The 21,734-nt window shown below is 46.0% G+C and overlaps 1 protein-coding gene across 8 annotated transcripts in view; it reads left to right on the forward strand.

Annotated features, from left to right (window-relative positions):
• PRAS40 (Proline-rich Akt substrate 40 kDa) overlaps positions 1-21,734 on the forward strand; it is a 111,448-nt gene that overhangs the window by 44,413 nt on the left and 45,301 nt on the right. For 7 of the 8 annotated variants that reach the window (XM_077660796.1, XM_077660799.1, XM_077660798.1 and 4 more), the window contains 2 exons: positions 755-879; positions 17,580-17,660. In XM_077660796.1, the coding sequence (XP_077516922.1) occupies positions 755-879; positions 17,580-17,660 (206 nt within the window). The remainder of the gene's footprint in view (positions 1-754; positions 880-17,579; positions 17,661-21,734) is intronic. The other variant, XM_077660803.1, reaches the window with a different exon arrangement.

The raw sequence follows: 21,734 nt of genomic DNA on the forward strand, positions 1-21,734 counted from the left end.
TCTTCGCTCGAGGTTTGGTTACGTAGGGCTCTTTTGATGCGTGTTTTCGTGACGCTGATTTTCTTACTGAAGACAGATATGGCTGCCAATTCGGCGTTGAGTTCCTGCAGGTCTACCCTCTTCTCGATGCTCTCATTAACTGCTTTAAGTTCTTCTGATTGCTCGACAAGGAGGTCAAATTGTTCTTCCAGCTCACCGCCCTGGACTGCAGGCTCTTGTAGGAGTGTGGTGGCTGCTGTGATGATCCTGTCGATCGCTTGTCGTAGTGCGGCTTGCTTCTTCTGGAGTCGTTCCATGGCGTTCTCGATCACTGTTAACTAAGTTTCCCGGGTTTCGGCACCAAAAATGTTATTTCTTCTGAGCGTTAGAAACTGTGACCGCTGACACCCCGGCAAGTAACGACTGAACCGCACTAATTAAAGCCAAACTGCGCGTAAGACTCGTTCGGGCGGCGGGGCCGCGCGCGCTGGAGCCTCACAGAAACGACGCTCTCTCGGTGGCTTTCACTTTCACACTGACTTTATTTACACGGGTCGAAGTTTGACACAAAACACATGGATACAAAAGGGAACAGTGGGAAGGGGAGAAAAGAAGGCATCCCGAGCGGTTGGCCTCGGGCAGTCGGGAGAAAGAGAGATAGAGAGAGCCACTTGTGACCTTGGTCAGACCCGGCGCGAGGGCGGGGGTCGCGTTGCCCCACGTTGAGCGTCTTCCCGTTCCGTCCCTTCGGGGCCGTCTCCTATTTTCCACACAGGATGTACCAGGAGCAGCAGGCGCAGGCCCTTGAGCGGCTGCGATTGCGCACAGCGCGTGATCGGGACGCTCTCTGCCAGATTCTGCTGAGCAGTCAGCATCACTCGGCTCCCCCGTCTCGACCAGGTTAGTCACCAAGGGTCTGAAAAAATGCGGCACTTTCCATATTTTTCCGTCCTGGTTGTAAAAAATTCTCCTGCTCAAACTACTGGCCTATTCAGGTTCAGACACCGACCACATGGTAGGTAGCTTATGAGCATCTGCCTTATTTGATAATTGTTATCGGAACTTCCCTGGATTGTCCGCATTCGGCAAAATGAGGCGAAAGGAGCAGCTGATTTCAGAGGCTGCACCATCTAGTGAACTTTGAGACCCACCAATGTTCTCCAGATGGCGCAGCCTCCCAAATAAGCTGCTCCTCTTGCCTCAAAGGAAATTCTGTCCCAGCTGACTGCAGTTTTTCGTCGATTCTGCACAATCAGGGCAGTTCCGTTGTTAAATTATTGATAAAAAATGTAGACCCTTCCATCTACCTTGTCGTTGGTGTTTAAGCTGGAATGGGCCAGTAGTTCGAGCAGGAGAATTTTTTGCAACCCGTACTGATAAATATGAAACACGCTGTATAGATGAAGTGATGCAGACTGCACACAGGTGCTTGCAAGCTTTGGACTAGAACTTGCTGGAGTTTCTTCATTGCTCGGAATCTGTGCACGTGAAACTGGTCACAGTCCACGGTGGTCTTTGGAATGGATTCTACAGGGTACAGTGTTTGATGGGATACACTAGAACGGACAGTCAAGAAAGAATAGCACAGTGTGCAGCTGGAAACTGTTGGGCAATCTATAGACGCCAGGTGTAGAAATATTTGTGCTAGTTAATTACATAGATAACTAAAATTACTAAGTAATTAAAAGTTTAATTAGCACAAGTTGGTGGTTAGTACCAATGGCAAGTTCATAGCCACAGATAAGACTTCATAGCCACAGATAAGACAATTCCGTATCAGTTTCAAGAATAAGTTGTTCTTTGAAGCTGGGTAGTGTAAGGAAATCTGGTGCCTTTTTCTGCACAAAAGTCTAACTCTGCGCATGAGGTACATGGAAGTTCATTGCAAACGCAGCATCCACTGTTTACATGTACGGATGTACGGCACACAATTCAAACTGTCGGGCTATTGCATCATGATGTGTGGATTCTTTTATTGTGTTGCTTGGTGCAAAGATAACGATAGTCATTACCAAAATGTTGCAGTCATTTTCAACAGCAACATGGGAAAAATAGCACAGGCAGTTTAAATAGCCGCCATAGGCATTGCATCATGTCACCAGCAGACGTTGCATGCCTCATGTGCTCAGAAGGGTTGAAATGCGGGCCAGTTGGTTCATAGTAACTTGAAAAATACCAGTCACAAAAGACAATGGACAAGAGAAGGAGTGTACACGCCACAACGACTGGACTGTCAACTGAGATTTATTAGACAAAAACATAGTCCCAGCAAGGCCAGCAGAGCATGCGCAACAGCCGTATCACAACTCACAGCGCATAGGGCACACAAGATACACCTCTACCGTGACCGGCCTAAAAAAGCAAATTCCTTTTCGAGTAAGCGCACCGAAGTTGTGCTAATGCAATCTTGGCCTGACAAACTGATTTAGAGGCAGGGGTAAGCAAGAGCGAGAAATCTTGGAGGCTTACCATATCAGTTTGTCAGGCCAAGATTGCATTAGCACAACTTCGGTGCGCTTGCTCGAAAAGGAATTTCCTTTTTTAGGTCGGTCACGGTAGAGGTGTATCTTGTGTGCCCTATGCGCTGTGAGTTGTGATACGGCTGTTGTGCATGCTCTTGGCCTTGCTGGGACTATGTTTTTGTCTAATAAATCTCAGTTGACAGTCGAGTCGTTGTGGCGTGTACACTCCTTCTCTTGTCCATTGTCTTTTGTGACTGGTTTTTTTCAAGTTACTCATGTGCTTAGTTTTGGTTTTGTGGGGAAAAAAGGCGGTGAATTTCCTCATGCTGCATATCATAAAAGAATAACTTTCTCATTGTTTCAGAAACTGATATGTCATCATCTTGTCTGTAGCTACAAACTTGCCATTCCCACTAACTATCAGACTGTATTCATTAAGCATTCAGTTAATAAATTTGAGGTAATTACCTAGTTAGCTAGTATTTAGTCTGCATTACTTTTTAATAACGGACATCTGCAACAGCTGGCGGTTTTTCTCCTGAAAATATTTTCTTTATATCCCCTGGAGGGGCTGGATCCACATAGGTATGTGGACGCGACTTAAGCCACCTCATGTTTTCGTACGCAAGGCGAATTTCCACCTTTTAATACCACACTCTTACCATTTTGACCTTCCCTGTCAAGCTTGTGGCGCCATCTCTTGCAACTACAGTGAAATGCATTTGTAAAAAAAAAAAAAGAAAATAAGTATGTGCATCACGTCATTGTTGGCGGGGCGAGTAAATAGCTTTCTTTTTTGCATTCTATCTTTACAAATGATCGTGAATGATGCAATTTAGGGCTTGCAATATGTCGATAGGTTAATGTAGAAGCGGCACACCAATTTTTATCGTCACAGACGAAGAAAAAGTGCTGCGGTGGATGTTCAGAGTGGCGTGTCCAATAATTTGGACTTCGCGCCTTAATGCTGAAAATATCGAAGTGGCGTTTTCTCGCCACAACGTGCCGTTTTTTTGTGCACGTACGGTAGGAAAGTGGCCTACTGCTTACGGGCGTTGAATACTATGCTTGTACAAAGAGAGCGTTGGATGATTTCAGCGCTGAAGCATTTTTCATGAAAATAGCCGATGGTGAAGCACCTCCAAAGAAGTGCGGCTGACCGAGCAGTGAAGACCCGCAGATGGTCGCAAATAACCGCCACTTAGCTGAGCCGCTGCTGACAAACACAGCGTGCTATGACCAGTGCTTAAAGTCAGGGAGGTCTAGGTGGGTCTTAGGCCCCTCACCAATATTCACAAAGGGATCAGAGACCACTTGTGCTAGATTGCAGAACGCATGAATCCGAAGAAAGCAACCATTTTCAGCAGCAGTCAGAACATTTTTCTTTATTGTTTTGAAAATTGCACTGCAGTTTTTAGCAAGAATCATTACATTTTGTATGAAACCCGAGACGGGGAAAAATACAAATTGGCAGCACTACAGGGAAGGGGGGGGGGGGGGGGGTGAAAAGGGGGTACCCGTGCCCTCACACCATGGTCAGTTCAGAGCTGGCCGCTCAGCTCCAAGGCTACAAAACAACAATCAGCACATTGGTAGAGTAACGGGACAGTTCGTTTCAGGTCTCTGACATAAATTGAGCAAACAACGACCTTTAAAAACCACTTCTCATCTTTGTAAATACCATGTTTAAAAGAGGCCACAAGATGCTGTCTCTCCCTTTGCACCTGTGCTCAGATCACTCGAGACCCCTTCGATGCAGCCAGACTTGAAGCAATACTCTTGATGAAAGCTACCATTAGCCCCTACTTCAGAATGCGTTAAATACACAACGGTGCCGACGTGAAGGCTGCACATCTAAAAGCCACGTTCGGTGCTCGAAATACCGAATTTTCCTCTGCTTGTCTTCACAGAATGACTGCTTTTATCTGTTTTATAAGTCATGAACTACAGAATAATTCCCCGAAGCGTATATTCTGACAGCTAAACATTTATTCATGTCTAACAATTAATTAGAAAAGGCAAGCTGCACAAGTGTTTACGTTCATGTATCAGGTTTAAGGCGCTTTGTCCACAAATGTGCACGCTGATAAAATACGCTTAAATATGAATATTTTGTGTAATTTTTGCACATCACTTCTGCTTTGCCTACTCATTGTCATTTATGCAAAAGATGATTTTTCCTTTCAGCAGATGTAATTGGCGCCTGAAGGGGATATTTCAACTATCCTAATTTTAGGAATTCTTTGATATGCTCACTGAAAGGCCCGGTATATGTATGCTGGCACTGGACACACAAATGCAAACACACTGTGGCGATGGAAAATAACGTGCTGTTTTTGTTCTGCAGATATGTGGAAAATGTATTGCATCAACTTTTGAGCCTCCTTCCTTTAATTAATTAATTAATTAAATTTTTATTTCCTCATTCCAATACAAATGTGGGCCTGCCAAAGTCTTGGAAGGCTTGAGTGGCAGTGCCCGGCAGCAGACAGCATAGAATTCATGCGCCGAGCAGACAAGTTGCCAAACAAAGAAAAAAAAAGGATGAGAGAAGTAAAATGGATTCGAAAAGAGCGCATGCAAAATATACACAAACGGAGAGAAAACAAAGAACATGTAAAATCATAGCATCAAAACAGAGTACTGGAACTAAGAACATAATTTCACAAGGCAAGCTTTCACTATCTTTCTGGAATTAGTAGAAAATATCTCTTTGGGTAACCGGTTAAGAACAGAAGGAACGTAATGTTTTCGAAGACGCTTGCCGTAATGGGTTCGCACTCTAGGCACGAGAAAACGAGCACGAGTTCGCAGATCTTTAACAGGAACATATGGTGTACAAAAATCGCTTGTCCAGGTGTGCTTAAAAACAACTGTTTCAGAAAAAAGGTGAGAAAAGTCAGGCATGTGTAACAGTTCAAAAATGCTACTATCTTCATTTCGTGCCCTACCATACAATACTGATTTAAGGGTAGATTTCAGTATGCTGTTGACCTTCTTTCGCCAAAAGGCAGAGCAGAAATAAAAGCAGCAAATTCCATAGTTTAACACACTGTAGGCTAAGGCGTATACTATTTGCTTGCGTAGGGTCTTAATAGAGTGCAGCAAACATGCGACTTTCCGAAGCTGAGAACATGCATATTCCAAGACATGTCGGCATTGAAGAATACACCTAAGTATTTGACCGTTGACACAGGTATGATTGAAGGGCATTTGCAAGGAGCACAATTTGGTCTGTGCAAATGAATAGACACATCATTAGGAATTCTCTTTAAATAATTGTGAAAAAATACTAATTGAGTTTTTTTATTCTTAGCATTAAGTTATTGTTGAACCATTTCATAACCAACTCGCTGTCGTGTTGGATAAGAAATAATGCTGTCTTATAGTCATTATGTGTAGTAACTAAGAGCGTATCACCAGCGTACTGAAAAACACGGCACAGTTTGCAGACAGAGCTCAAGTCATTGACATATAAATTAAACAAAATAGGTGCAAGTATAGATCCTTGAGGAACACCGGATTTAATCTGCAGCAAGCCACTTCTAAATTTACCTAATACAACGAGCTGTGAACGATTGGATGGATAGTTAACAAGAAGAGACAGAAAAGGAGCCCTAAACCCATAATTGTGGAGTTTATCTGTCAATACAACATGGTTAACTGAGTCAAAGGCTTTGGACACATCCAAAAATAAAGCACAAGCAAATTCATTTTTGTCAATGCAGCTGTTTAGAAGATCACATAGTTCATCAAGCACGTTCAGCGTACCACGACCCTTAATAAACTGGAACTAATTACCAGAGAACACATAATGAGCTTCAAGAAAACTGACCATCACCGTCGAAATGTCTTTTTCTAAAACAAGCGCAATGCATGGTAGGATCGAAATACCACGATAATTTTCCACTTTATTTTTTACTCCATTCTTATAGATAGGGATAACCATCGCCTTCTTCAAGCCCTCAGGTACTATTTGGGTGGAAATTGTACCATTGATAATCACGAGCAGAACGTGCTTTATTCGTTCAGAATTTCGGAAAAGTGCATCGACTGAGATACCGTACCACCCTGGAGACTTTCGCCTGCTAAAGCCAGAAAGAATGCAACGTAGATCGTCTTCAGTGCAGGGTGGCAGAAATGCTGATTCAAGCACAAATTGCATGCTGCGAGATGGTAGACTGGGAACTTTTGAATGTGCAGCCAGACCTGCATCCGAAAAAAAAAAAGCATTGAACTCATCAGCAAGTGTCAGAGATAGCGCCCTAAAGTTGCGGGAAATGGAGTCAGCTACATTCCTAGGTGCACAGCCACGTAAGCGATTAACAACATCCCGGGACTTAGCTGGCTTCCCTTTCGACGCCACAAACCTTGCTTGGAAATACTGACGTCTTTTTGCTCAGACTAATGCACTGGCCCTGTTGCGGGCAGACCTGTACAGTGCCCTCAATTGAGTGTTCGTAGGCGAACGCCTACAACAGGCCCAAGCCATTTCCCTTTCTGCAATAGCCGATAAAACGTCGTTGTTAATTCACGGAAAACCAGTCTTTCTTTGCTTTATGATTATAGTTTCTTTGCAGGACTCCAACAACAGTGTGAAGCTTTCAACAAATTAATCGTAAAGAGAGCTTTCAGAAGTGCGAGTTAGGAACAGATCCCAGCCGTATTTTTCCATTGCAGAGTCAAGTCGAAGTCTGTCAACAACTTTGATTGTGTTCAATTTATCTTGCTTCATAGCCCTTATCCCAGCTTGTGGAAAAACACGACAGCCAACGAAGAAGTCGTCCGACATTTTTTGTTCTACGATAAATGAACTGGATTCATTGTCGTCAAGGCGAACATTCACGTGGTCACGGCATACTAATTTACTACCAAACATTTTAACACATGTGGGAAGGTTGATTGTGGCATCAATGCCGGCATCGGCAAGAGTGTTTAAGTAATCGACAACCAATTTTTTTAGATTTTAGATGGTCAATATTGATGTCACTAATCATTCAAATACGACCCTGGGGAAAGTTAGTCTTGCTCAGCTCTTCGATGAAATAGGCAATATTTTGCTTCGGTGGACGATAAATAGCAACCACAGTTATGCCAAAATGTCCTTTGTGAATGCAGACAGCTAATGATTCCGCAGTAGTGAAAGAGACAGAAGTAGTCGCCGAAACCCAACTGTCCTTGACAAAAACCGCTATACCACCCCTAGCCCAGAGTCTCGAGTGAAGAAAAAGCTAGAGTATCCTAAGATCAAAAATTGCTGCGTATGGTTATGTGAAATGTTAATCTCAGTCAAAACGAAAGCATCAACGGAATCATTGAATACACCAACTACAAAGCAAAATTCGTCCCAGTGCTTCCGAAGGCTTCGAATGTTCACATGAAGAACAGTAAAACAACCTTCAGTAGTAGTAAGGAATGCGTCACGAAGAGCAAAAAAATCACGAAATGAAAGCAAACCAGCAGACATGAGAAGAAACGAGGCGACTAAGATAGCCTAAGTCAACACCGATAAGCCTCTGCACAGCCACCACCTGATCCTGTGAGAAGGAATCCATTGCAAGCTCAACACCTTCAGGACTTCCATCAGGTTCTCACCCGGGTTTGTGGGAAGGCGACATATCTCTAGGTTGGACAACCTGCTGTGTTGTTCAGATTCATTTAAATTGGATTGTAGTTTCAGGATAGTTGAAGCCTGGGAAGTGACACGTTTCTAGGCACTGCACCTGAGTGGTCAGCGCATCAATGGTCTCATCTCGAACCAGAGAACGAGCCAGAAGCGAGTCATAGTTTTCAGAAAGATTATCAAGAGATGACTGATGACTTAATGATGTCTCATGCAATAGTCTCTCGCCTAGTCTAGTCCTTGTGCCTTGCTGTGGCGACAGCAACGAACTGGAAACATGTACACTTGCCAACCTGTTATTGGGATGTAACGGGACACAAAAAACACAATTTGGAATAATCAAAACAGTCTGAAAAAGTTTGTGAGCTTGGAAAAATCACTTTGGTGATGAAAAGCAGCTTGAAAAATTGCGGCATTTTTCAGGATACATTTGCATGCGGTAATCTTAGCTTGTGAGTTGCTGCAATCCTTTCGTCTTGTCCTCACTTGACTTGTCCGCACTACGCTTCGCATCACCAGCACCAAAATGTAGTAAGGCAACAAAAGAGGCTTGTTGGTATTGCATTGCTCTGTTGCTTGAATGCGCTGAGTGGGGACAAGGACGAAACAAGACAATGACTGGACATGATGTAACTATCAAGAGAAATGTGATTTGCAAATCAATGGGCATATTAAGGGAAATTTCAGTTAATAGTTGCAGCACGTCCAGTCATCGTCTCATTTCGTCCGTGTCACCACTCAGCACATTCTAGCAACAGAGCACTGAAATTTGTGACGGACCACACCGCATTATCCTCATCGCCCTATAAAATTAGTGATCGCAGTACAGTAGAATTTGATTATACAGCTTTCAGGGGACCGCATGAAACCATCGTATAATCGAAAATCTTGCGCAAATGACCGCGTTCAGGTAATAAATGTGTCCGCTGCTCTGGCTTTCGAAAATTAAACTTCTTTTCCTTGCATGTGTCACGGATCTCCCCGGAGAACACTCGGACCGAAAGAATGGACTAGGCGACAGGTGTACACACACACAGACGCACATTTGTGCCCCTATGTGACACACACACTAGAACACAAAACTAGCACACAACACAAACACTATAAGTACACACGACCCGGGCACACTGCTACCACCGTCTACTACTAGCGTTCTACTATTAGTGGTCGGCGTTCATGCTCACGGTTGCTTCGGTGCGGCTGCATCGCTGGATGCGTCGTACAAGCTCCCAGACAAAGGGCCCGTGGAGGTGATGCCGGTGTTGTTAGCGTTGGAGGCACCACCCGGATGGATGGCAACAGCGCTGGAGACACCCCTGGCCGTAGCAGGTGGTAGCGTCCTCCGTTGACTCCCCAGAACGGGCTCAGGCACAACAGGAAGTCCACAATGCGAAGCCATAGAACGCGAGCTCACCGGAGCAGTAGCCGGCGTCGCTCTCTTCCAGCCGATGTGTCCCCGACCCGCCGGAGTCTCTGCTTCTCTGCTGTTCCCCACCGTGCCTCGCTCTCCCTCGCCCTTTTATAGCCTCGGCGTTAGTCCACGTAAGCCTGGTTGTCGTCTTCTTCTCTTCTCCACCAATCATCTCTCTCCACCTCACCGAATGCTTCTTCCTTATCTTCTTTATTCTTCGGTTAATCCACGTCGTCTTCTTCACACCTCTTTCCTTCATATTTTTATTTTGGACTCCTTATTATATGTGACAAGGGCCCCCTCTCGCAAGAGTTTTTCCATGAAAAACTGCTCATGTCATCCTTATCTTCAAGCCATCCAGCCAGCTGACTATCTTTTGTGGCGATTCTGGACTCAGCACACACCACACCGAAGATGTCCAGCACACACCAAACGCACACCACTACCACAGCACACCAAACTGCATTTTTCAGAACACTAACACACCTCTGCCATTTTGTCCGTACAGAGTCCTTAATAGACATGTTCGTGTCCACAACACACTCCCTTGTGTGATCACATAACACCAACAACAGCAGCAACAACAACAAGATAAATCCCAGAGATGCATTAACACATCAACAACACGATACATCCCAGAGATACCTAGAGCTGTTCAGTTGGCTCTGCTCATGAAGTCCGCTCCAACGTTATCTCTGCCTTTAATATATTCCACCTGAAATGAGTATTCTTGCAAGGCCAAACTCCATCTCATGACTTTACTATTGTTCATTTTGGCCTTGGTTAAGTATTCAAGCGGCTGATGATCTGTTTGAATCCTGAAATGTCTCCCATAAAGATAAATATGGAATTTCTTTACCGCCCACACCACCGCCAAACATTCCTTTTCAACAGTGGAGTAGTTGCATTCACTAGCCAATAATCTCTTGCTTGCAAAAAATACCAGATATAGCACGTGATTCTCTTCTTGCAAGAGTACGGCTCCTAAAGCTCCGTCTGATGCATCATTGCGAAGCACCAACTCTTTATCCAGATTCGGAGCAAGCAGAACGGGCGGTTTTGCCATATGCCCTTTTAACATCAGGAATGCATTTTCATGTTCAGCAGTCCAATTCAGCTTATTGCTTGCCCCCTTCTTAGTGAGTTTGACAAGCGGGTCGGCTTTGTGGGAGTAATCGGGAATAAAGTCCCTGTAGTATCCTGTTAAACCCAGGAACGACTGTACCTCTTTCTTGGTCGTCGGTGTCTGGGCCCGCTCTATTTTGTCCAAGATGTCGTCTTTCATCGCGATGCGGCCCATCCCCAGCTTGTGTCCGAGAAAAGAAATGGCTTCAAAGCCCACCTCACATTTTGCCGGTTTTATGGTCAACCTGGCTTGCTGGATTCTATCAAATAGTTTTTCCAGCTTAATTACATGCTCTTCCCACGTATCTGTTGCCAAGAGGATGTCATCAATATCGTGTTCTACATTTTGGAGCCCATCCAAAACCTTCCTCGCCAGCTTCGTGAATATTGCAGATGCTGTATTCAGACCAAAAGGCATGAATTTAAACTGGAATAAACCCGCCGAGCACGAAAAGGCAGTCTTCTCTTTAGACAAATCTTCCATTGGTATTTGCCAATACCCTTTAGCTAAGTTAAATTTAGAAAAAAAACCTTTTGTGAGCCACCTTAGCGAACAGCACGTCCGCTCTTGGTTTGGGTTTAGCATCAGGTACTACGATGTCATTTAGCCGACGAATATCTACACACAGTCGGTTATTACCATCGGGGTTTTTGACAACCACGAGAGGTGCATTGTATGCTGACCACGACCTCTCAATCACATCAAGCTCCAACATATCCCGCACCTCATTTTCAATTGATTCTTGAACTGCTAAAGGTAGTGGGTATTGCTTCACGCAGATTGGTCTATCTGTAGAGATCTAGTCTGCAACCTATGACATCCGTTTTCCCGGCACATCCAAAAACATCCCCTTTGCTTTGGAGTAGGGCCTTTATCTGTGATCTTCGGTCTTCATTCATATTGGGGTTTATTAGCACCTTATCCCATCCTACAGATTTTTTCCCACTGCACGTGGGCACCTCGACAACATCATATGTCTTCTCAGCTACTACCGAGCATGCTGCCTTGGGGGTGCACTGTACGGGAACTCTTTCTTCAAACTTTTTCAACATGTTTGCATGTAAAACCTTCTTGGTGTTATTTATTAATAACTCGTAATCCATGTCATTTTTCTTCTGCGTCACAAGGTAAGGACCCTTCCACTGAATTAGTAACTTATTATGATCCGTGGGTAGCAAGATGAGAACCTTGTCGCCCGGATTCAGATTCCTGTGAGTGGCTTTCTTGTCATAGTAGCCCTTATAGCGTTTGCACGCCATTTCCAAGCCTTGATGTGCAAGCCTGCATGTTTCTTCCAACTTGTCCCGTAACTCAAGAACGTATGTGTATGTTGTCTTGAGATCTGATGCAATCTCCTTATTAGCCCACAGCTCCTTCAGTATTGTAAGTGGACCTCTAACGGTTCTCTCATACAACATCTCGAAGGGCCACAAACCAAGACTCGTTTGTGGTACTTCGCGGCAAGCGAACAAAAGAGCTGGGAGATATCTATCCCAGTCAGTAGGTCTCTCCTGGCACATTTTCTTGATGATATTTTTCAGGGTGCCGTTGAACCGCTCTACAAGCCCATTACACATGGGATGGTAAGGCGTTGTTAGTAACTGCCTTACTGACAAAAGGCGGTTAACCTCCTTCATTAGTTCCGATGTGAAGTTCGAGCCCCGGTCACCCAAACCTCCCTCGGGAACCCATAATGCGAGAACATCTCCACAATACCCTCCGCCACTTGGATACTGTCAATAGTTCTCAGTGGAATAGCGTCAGGATAACGAATGGCCACGTCAACCAGAGTAAGCACATATCTATTGCCTTTGGCGGATACTTGAGAGATTGGCCCCACAATGTCAATAGCCACTCGCTGAAACGGTAGGTCGATGGTTGGCATCTTTCCCAGAGGTACGGGACCAACTCTTCCCTTTGGAACTGCGCGCTGGCACACATCACATGAGTGAACAAAGCGCTTAGCGTCACTCTGAACACCCAGCCAAAAGAACTCCTCGGTGATCCTAGACACTGTTTTTTGAACACCCTGGTGTCCGGCCATAATGGCGTCATGTCCTAAGCGTAGCACGGTCTCTCGCATATCTCTCGGTAACACGAGCTGTTGGACCCGCCTTCCTGAAATAAATATGCATTCCCTGTGCAGAAGACCATTTACCAATTGATATTCGAATGACGTACGACTCTTCTTTCTTTTCACTTTTTCCCCGACTCTTTCGAAGCAGGCCTTCAAGCTCGGGTCTTATTTTTGCCTAATTGCAATTTCGCCCGGTGTTACGCTGAGGCACATCGTAACGGGAGTAGAGAGCGGACGCTGCATTGCTCGGGCTGTCGCTTGAGCTCTTGTCTCCGCGGCCGACTAGAAACTGACTGCACCCGCCTGAGCTGTCGCGGGCCTTTCCTCCTTCGGATGTTCTTCAACGTCGAGCATCCTCCACTCGAGATCGCGGTCTTTGACACTTTTTGCCCCTGTAATGTTTCCTAAGGTGAGATCGTAGATGAGTTAGCCTACGCATTTTGCCACTACCTGCCCAGTATAATATGACGTGGACACTAGAATCCTGGCTTCAGGAAGGTACCTTACTGTGCTATCTACAAGAGTGATGGCCGACACTTGTCCTGTAAGATCCTCATCCTTCACTAGGCTTCTCTGAACCAAAACTGTGTTGGCTCCGCTGTCTCTAAGCACCAATATAGGATGGTCCCCTATTTGCCCAACCACCACGGGCATTGCTGCTTTCGACTTGGGTGTTCCACTCACTGCCTCATTTTCCAGCGGCGTTTGCTCTCCTTTCAGCTGTGGAACTTCGGGTGGCGTGGCAAGTTCTGCCCTCGAATCGACAACACATGCAGCTCGGTCCGGCGTTCTGTATCGGCACTCATCCAGAGTATGACCCCTCCTCTTACAACCTTGACACACAACCTGTGTCTTTTGGGTAACGCTACTTGTCCGAAAGTCAGCTGCACGGTGTCCCACCTTGCCGCAGAGAAAACACCTTACTGGCGCCTTAGATGCACCGCCATATGCTCTTGGTTTTGCCGCATCTGTCTCTAGGATCTTTTGGGTTTCCTCCTTTGCCTTACTCAAATTTCTTAGCCCTTGAGCCTCGAGGAATTGGTCTGCAGTGTCGGCGAACTCTTCCAATGAACACAACTTTCTTTCTTTCAGGAATAGCGCTAGCTTTGAGCTGCAACATGCTAAAAATTGCTCTGTGACCAGCTTGTCACGCACCCCTTCAAAACTCTTTTCTGTCTTTGTCATATCAAGCCACCTATCAAAATATTTGGACAGCCTGCAGGAAAACTGCTTAGCGGTTTCAGAATCCTCACGTTTCGTGGTGCAAAATCTCTCACGAAAATCCTCTGCCGTAAGACTGAATCTCTGGAGGAGCGCCTTTTTGACTTTCTCGCTCGTAGTCCATGGAACCAGCAGCAGGCATCCTTCCAAACACATTCGGTGCCTCTCCGACTAAACACATGCTCAATGCCGTGGCCCATTCACTGCGCTCCCAGCCTTGCCCCAAAGCTATCCGCGCGAATCGTTGCAGTTATGCGTCCAAATAATTTCTCTTGTCATCAAAAGGAGCCATCAGCTTTCTTGGACAAACTCTGGCCGGTCTAGGAAATTCTGTACCCGCTAAGGAATGCTGATCATTGTCCGTGATCTCCTCATATCCTCCTGCGACATGCGCCTGTTTCCACAAAAGAAACTCCTTCTGCCTTTCTATCCTTCTTTTCTCCTGTTCTTCTGCCTCGCGAGCTCTTTTTACCTCTCGGTCTTCTGCCTCGCGAGCTCTTCGCTCCTCCCGCTCTTCTGCTTCGCGAGCGTCTGCGCGTGCTTGCGCCCTTTCCTCTCTCTGCCTATCTGCCTCCTCTTCCTGCCTCTTTCCCTCCTCCTCATAGAGACGCATTGCCTCCTCCTTGCTTAACCCTAGCTTGAGCGCCAGGTCTAACGTTCTTGCCAAATCCATACTTTCTGCTGTCGAGAGATCAGAAAGATCCGAGACAAAGCAAAAAAGAAACCAGGAAATGAATTCTGGCACCGGCTCGCCACTTATCTTTGTCACGGATCTCCCCGGAGAACAGTCGGGGCGAAAGAATGGACTAGGCGACAGGTGTACCCACACAGATGCACATTTAATACACCCTACGTGACACACACTAGCACACAAAACTAACACAACACACAAAGACTATAAATACACACGACCCGGTAACACTGCTGCCAGCGTCTACTACTAGCGTTCTACTGTTAGTGGTCGGCGTTCGTGCTCACGGTTGCTTCGGTGCGGCTGCGGCGTTGTATGGATCCAGTAGCCGGCGTCGAGGCAGCGTTCGACGTTCATGGGCTGGCGTCGATGGCTGCGTCGTAGTACAAGCTCCCGGTCCAAGCGCCCTTGGAGGTGATGCCGGTGTTGTTGGCGTTAGGGGCATCACCCGGATGGGTGGCAGCAGCGCTGGAGACACCCCTGGCCGTAGCAGGTGGTAGCATCCTCCGTTGACTTCCCGGAACGGGCTCAGGCACGGCAGGAAGTCCCCGATGCGAAGCCGTAGAACGCGAGCTCACCGGAGCAGTAGCCGGCGTCGCTCTCTTCCAGCCGAAGCCTTCGCTTCTCTGCTGTTCCTCCCGTGCCTCGTTCTCCCTCGCCCTTTTATAGCCTCGGTGTTAGTCCACCTTGTCGTCGTCTTCTTCTCTTCTCCACCAATCATCTCTCTCCACCTTACCGAATGCTTCTCCACCAATCATCTCTCTTCACCTCACCGAATGCTTCTTCTTCCTCTTCTTTATTCTTTGGTTAATCCACGTCGTCTTCTTCACACCTCTTTCCTTCATAATTTTATTTTGGACTCCTTATTATATGTGACAGCGTGTTGTAAAAGCACTCGTTTTCATTCTGCAATGGTTAGTCCTGAGACTGCGCGCAGCCAGGCTTTTCAACGTCGAAGAGGCGGCGTTAGATGAGGTGGGTGTGCTCTCGTCCCTGTGCGTTAAGTAGATTTCACAAGCGCCTCGAAAACAATATGGATGAGCTAGAAATATGCCTGCTACGACTCTTCGCAAACGTTTTGTGGTGTGCAGTACAACCATGCCAGCGATAGATCTTTCTGTTCCTACTTCCTCTAGCACCGCTGTCACTTTGCGGCAGGGGGCAGCAGTGTCTGTACTAGGAATTGGCATCATAAAGGAAAAAGAAAATGTGCCGGCAGCACGCTTTCTGCAGCAATGTGCGGCCCGCTGAGTGATAGCTGGCTGCTCACACCTGGCCCGCTCGGTGTCGCTAGGCCTAACGTGCTTTGCACTGAAGTAGAACTACTTTTTGTCGGGCTAGTTGGTTCACGCTATAAATTTGAACGGCGTGAAGGACATGATCACAGAAAATACAAAAGACATAAAGAGCAGCTACTACTAAGTGAGTTTACTGCAGAAAATGCCATCTTTTTTATACGGTGGTACATTATCACATGGATAGAAAAATGATAGGTGTAACGTTAAGAGACCGGAAGCGGGCAGAGTGGGTGAGGGAACAAATGCATGTTAATGATATCCTGGTCAAAATCAAGAGGAAGAAATGGGCTTGGGCAGGGCACGTAATGCGAAGGCAAGACATCCACTGGCCCTAAAGGGTAACGGAGTGGATTCCAAGAGAAAGCAAGCGTAGCAGGGGGTGGCAGAAAGTTAGGTGGGCGAATGAGATTAGGATGTCTGTAGGCATAGGGTTGGTGCAACTGGCAAAGGACAGGGTTAATTGGACTGACATGGGAGAGGCCTTTGCCATGCAGTGGGCATAGTCAGGCTGTTGATTATGATGATGATGATGACATTATCACAGTGAGAACAAGGTAACAAGAAAAATAGAGAATCACGATAAAATGACCAATTATCAGGGCTGCACATGTCCATTTAGAAAACCCAGTTCCTGTTTGCTGAGTCTGACCAATGACGTGCTAATGCATGTGGGCTCAGCTTTCTGCACATGGTAAGCCTCTGTTATTTCCCTTTCAACTGTCTCCTTTCTTTTGCTGATAAACTTTGCCCCTTTTAGCACTGGTTCGCGGCCTTCACAATCATTGCAGTGATCTGAAAGGTTGCCCCTTGCGTTGTTTCTATCGACCGTTGGTGTTTGCTCACTCTCTTATTGAAACAATGGCCAGACTGGCCGATTTAGACATGCCCGCACTTGAGCGGTATCTCATATATGACATCAGAATGGCACTCGCTTCTTGCATTGAAGCCGCATCGGAAAGCACTTTCGAACTAGTCACTGATAATCATCTAACCTTGTTACCGCCTCTCCAAAAACTTCATACTGGTATGAACGGACAGTTATTTCCTTAATGCCTTTGCCAGCGAAGCGTGTGGATAAACACGCCCTCCACCGACGGCTGGTGGTCACATGCACAGTCAGCTATCATGCGCTCAGTCGCATTGTTGCACGCACATCTCCGTCTTGAATCCAATCTGGAACCAACTTAGTTGACATCATGTCTGCCAATAAAGTGCTCCGCCAGCATCTCTCATTCCGGATGGTTCCCATCGGTTGTCGTACGAAGCGGGTCATGCATATTTTTTCATAGTATAATAGAGGCTTTTAATACATTATTCCTATAGGAGATTCACCAAGCCCATGCCATTTCTTTGTAAAATATGGGTGTTCTTATGAACGGGGGACACATAATTGGGGTTCAGCTGTACATTTCACCAACAAATGTCAAGAAAATTGGTAGGGGCAGCTAGAAGCAATGTAGTAGCCCAGAAACTAATGTCAATATTGCTAATGGCAATAATAATAGTGGATACACAGCTCCCTCAGAAGCTTCGCAGTTGAATTAAATTGTGCCCTAATGCAGGGATTGAGCCCACGACTGCTGGCTGTCCGGGGCAGTTGCTCTCCCAGCCTAGCTGATCGAGATATCTAGCAAATGGCGCAGTGTTTTAAGGCAAAGCTCATCCCATGAAGTGAATGGTGCTGTTTGCAGTGGCCGGTGTGAAGGCGCGGCCGGTGGCACACACGGGCAACCCCAAGCGCAAGCCAGCTTCCAGGCCGCAGCATGACGGAGGTGAGTCTCTGAAATTTAATCCTGCGCGTTGTAGGCCATGTGGGTGTGGTCTGCAGGAAAGCATTATGTGCACAGTGGTGTGCGCCTTCCGCAGAAAGGGGAGATGCAGGGCTTTGGTGGGGCTGTTTTTGTCTGGATGATTCCGAAGCCAAGCTACACCATGGTAAGGCTGGCTTTGTTCTTTCCTGTGGCAGAGGCATTTCATTGCATTACAGTGGGATCTCGTTAAATTGATTCCTCCATTTTATTAATGCGAAGGCATTTAGTCCGTCGTCCCTCAAAAAATATCCGGCTTCTCTGTCACGAAACTCTCTGATTGGTCAAAAGGGTTGTGGCATCATCAACACCACTTGACCACCAGGGGACCAATCATGGGACATTGCCAAATTTGAAAACATCTGAGCACCCTAAAGATTTGGATGGTGGCCTGCCCCCAAAACTTTGGAAGTAGGCCCACCCACAAAATAGTTTAGAGGGTGGACTAAGGTGGATTAGTGCGATGAATTAGCATAACCCCCTTATGGTAATCCAATGGAAGCAACATTCTATTAGATGATGACTCATGCATTCCATACAAGGGCAGTGGAACCAGTTCTAATCGGAGTGTTGGTAGGAAAATCGCAAGAGTTAACGTTAGACACTCACTTTAGACAGCATAGCAGGCAGTCTAAATGCTATCGCATTTTCTTTTTTAAGGACATGGTCAAGACGGCCCCACGTTTTTTCCAGGCCCTTGGCTGTAGTTGGCTTAAACATGTTAAGGTCGTGTTACAATCGTAATGTTTTTATTTTTCGTGCACTCTCAAACTCCCTACCCACTCGTGTTATGACCATGGTCACGCTACTTACAAGAGAACTGCAGCCAGCAAATGGACGCCAGAGAGGGAGGAACACACATGTATGAGACTGTGTACATGTGTTCTCTGTGGGGCGTTATGTAGTATGTGCAAATAGAGTATATTTAAAAGTACCAGGAACTCCGAACAAGAATGAACAGTGAAAAGAAACACTCACATGGCAGCCTGGAACAGCATCCACAGGCTTCACTTCACTTCCGTATCTTGAAGACCCTCGTCAGGGGGCATTCATCAGGTTGAGGCATATATAAACGAAAAGCAAAATAAGTATAGAGTCCTTTTGAAATATTTGCATTATGAAAGCCCACATGTGATGTGGAGAAGCACTGATGCGCAGGTGATGACAGCAATCCTCGGAGGACGCTGCTGCAGTCATTAGCTGTGCAGGTGCATGGTCGTGATACCTGCTGCAAATGGCAAGTGCAGAGAGAGATGCACAGTGGGAGTGCGCAAGCAGGGTTCCTGTTTTGGCTGAGTGCTTGTGAAACTAACAAACTAGCAGCGCAGGGGCTATGTGCAAGGATTGGTAGGGTGGACTGGGATCTTAACGATCATATATTAACGCAATAGTGCTAACGGTCCCGTTCAACGGTGAACTCGGCAGAGTTGTCGTTGCTGGTGTGTGTGGAAAAGCCAGATTGATCGAGAGGGGCGTGACGTCACACATAAAGCTGGGTAATGAAAAGTGATTGAAACATTAGAAAACTGGTGATTAGGAGGTTGCAACATGACTGAAATGTCATTAAGACATGTAAGTACCATATTTATACAATTGTAGGTCGGCCTATTTTTTTGTCATTTGAAAGCCTGAAGTGGGGGTGTCGACTTAGTCAAAACCAAAGCATGGCACCATAAATAAAGGTGAGACAAATGAGATATCAGGGATGCTACAGCTTGGTTGCGATTTTATGTTTGCTCTACAGCTCTACCCAGTAGTATTTGGCTATTCTGCGCGCTTGTTGGGAAGGATTTTTCTTTTTTGTTTCTTTCAACCTTGCACTTGATGCCCAAAGGTCAAAGGAGTGTCGATAGTTGACGGAAGGGCTGTTGTTCTAATCGCGACGGCACTACCACTCAGAATGGTAGTGCTTCCGGGGAGTGTCAGTAGCTGATGGAAGAGCTGACGCCACTCATGCGTGGTTTCTCTTTGGCTCTATTTGACGCATTTTACGACTGCCAGCCATGTTTCACCAGTTTTTAATGTAGTGTTTCATCGGTCGTCATTTCTTCTCTGGGTCTCAAGCTCGTTCTCGGCTACATTGAAGATGTGTGTTATTCTTTACGCCGAAGAAACAAACTGCTGCGTGCCGGGCCGTTAAGTTTGACGTCTCGGAACGGATGATACAGGTGTGGCGGCTGCAGTAAAGCAAAATTTTCAGCTGTTCCGTGTGATGTAGTGATGTGGCCGTTTTCAGAGTACGAGATTTCGCTGCGACGGCGACATTATAATGACTTGCTGTTTGGGACCACAGCAGTGATCACAACGGGAGCACTAGTGAGGACAGTGGCGCGAATGTGGATATCAGGCAGTTGGGCTGTTGTGTCCGACTGGTGTATTTCATTTCATTTTTCCTTTCATTTATTGAAGCCTTAAGTTCTCGTGGGGGCAAGAACAGTGTTACATCGGGGCTGTTGCATCTGGAAAGAATGAATCATTCATCGCTGACGTGCTGCCTTTCATGAGAGCTATTGTACTACTGTGGAATAGGCGAGAGGATATTCTTGATGGTGGCTGAGAGCTATTGTACTACTGTGGAATAGGCGAGAGGATATTCTTGATGGCGGCTGTAGCAGAGGGTGTCTGTTAATAGGATGGTAGAAGAAGGAATAAGGAGGCATAGGCGTGATACGATGCGCCCTGATTAAAGACTTGGGGAAAGGGCTCGTTTTAGTGCAGTGACACTAGTATCATGCGAATACTCTGACATGATGTGACATGAATACTCTGACATGATATGATTTCAATAGTAAAACTTCTATTTGGGCTAGTTGGTGCATTTTTTAACCAAGGGAACGGAGCAGCGCAAAAACAAGCAATCACACAAGAAGGACAAGACACGACACGAGCGCTGACTGACAACTTAATTTTATTGAGCGGAGGCATGCCTTAAATAAGGCGAGCTAGAGAGGTGAAAAAGGAGGAGAGTGGACAATCAATAAGGATATCAGCAAGCACTCAAACGTTAGCTGCTTCCAAAAAGTCTATTTCAGCTACAAAAAGCGATAACGAGGGAGTGCTGATGCAAGTGTCTGCATATTTCTTGATATAGTAGGCTTCCAGGCTAACACGCGCAGTCTTGTCGGCACTCTTGCCTAGAATCCTAGTCTCAGCCAAACGATCGAGCCACGCATCCGCTACACTTAATTACGTGCGCAACCAAATGTGCGTACTTATCTTTTAATTGACTTAAATTTCGGGCATGTTCCCCCAATCGTTCATTGATGCAACGGCCAGTTTCGCCTACATAAATCTTTCCACACGTCATGGGAATGGCATAGATCACGCCTGTTGAGCACTTGACAAACGGTGTGTCATGTCGTATCTGGCATCCTCTTTTCTTGGAACTACAAATGCGTGGGCACAACTTTCCCAGCTTGTTGGGTGCCGAAAATACAACTCGGTCCCTCAAGATCGGTCCCTCAAGATCAGCTTGTGTTGGCTGTGAAAGAATGCATTGAAGAAAACGGCGACGTGTCTTTTCAGAACTCATCAGGCGTGTCTGTAGAGAATTTCGTCTTTTTATTGCAGTTTTACTTGAGATCTACTTTTATCGTCTTTGACAACCTGCCTTTTTTGCAGCGCAATGGAATTTGTATTGGGTCATGCGTGGCTCCAATTTTGTGCGATATATTTTTAGAAAAAGTAGATCAGCAGTTAGATAGGTATCTTAATGGGAGGGGGGTGGTTTTAAAGGTTTTTAGATTTGTAGACGATTTTTTAGTGCTTTTAAAAAGGCAGACGACCTTCGCCTACCCCTCTACAGTTGGCGAAGTTATACTAGACGCTTTTAACAAACATGGACTCGGGCTAAAATTCACCCATGAACTACCTTACGCAGCTGTTTTGCAGTTTTTAGATCTGAAACTAACGTTCTCTGAAAGACACGTCGGCTGGGCCTATTACCCTCGTGCAAAAAAGGATTTGCTGCCTTATGATTCGGACACTCGAAGACTGTTAAAAGAGCCATTGCTTCGCACTGTTTGGAATCCCGTATCA

This window comes from Amblyomma americanum, chromosome 4 (genome assembly GCF_052857255.1).
Source record: "Amblyomma americanum isolate KBUSLIRL-KWMA chromosome 4, ASM5285725v1, whole genome shotgun sequence".
NCBI classification, from domain to species: Eukaryota; Metazoa; Arthropoda; class Arachnida; order Ixodida; family Ixodidae; genus Amblyomma; species Amblyomma americanum.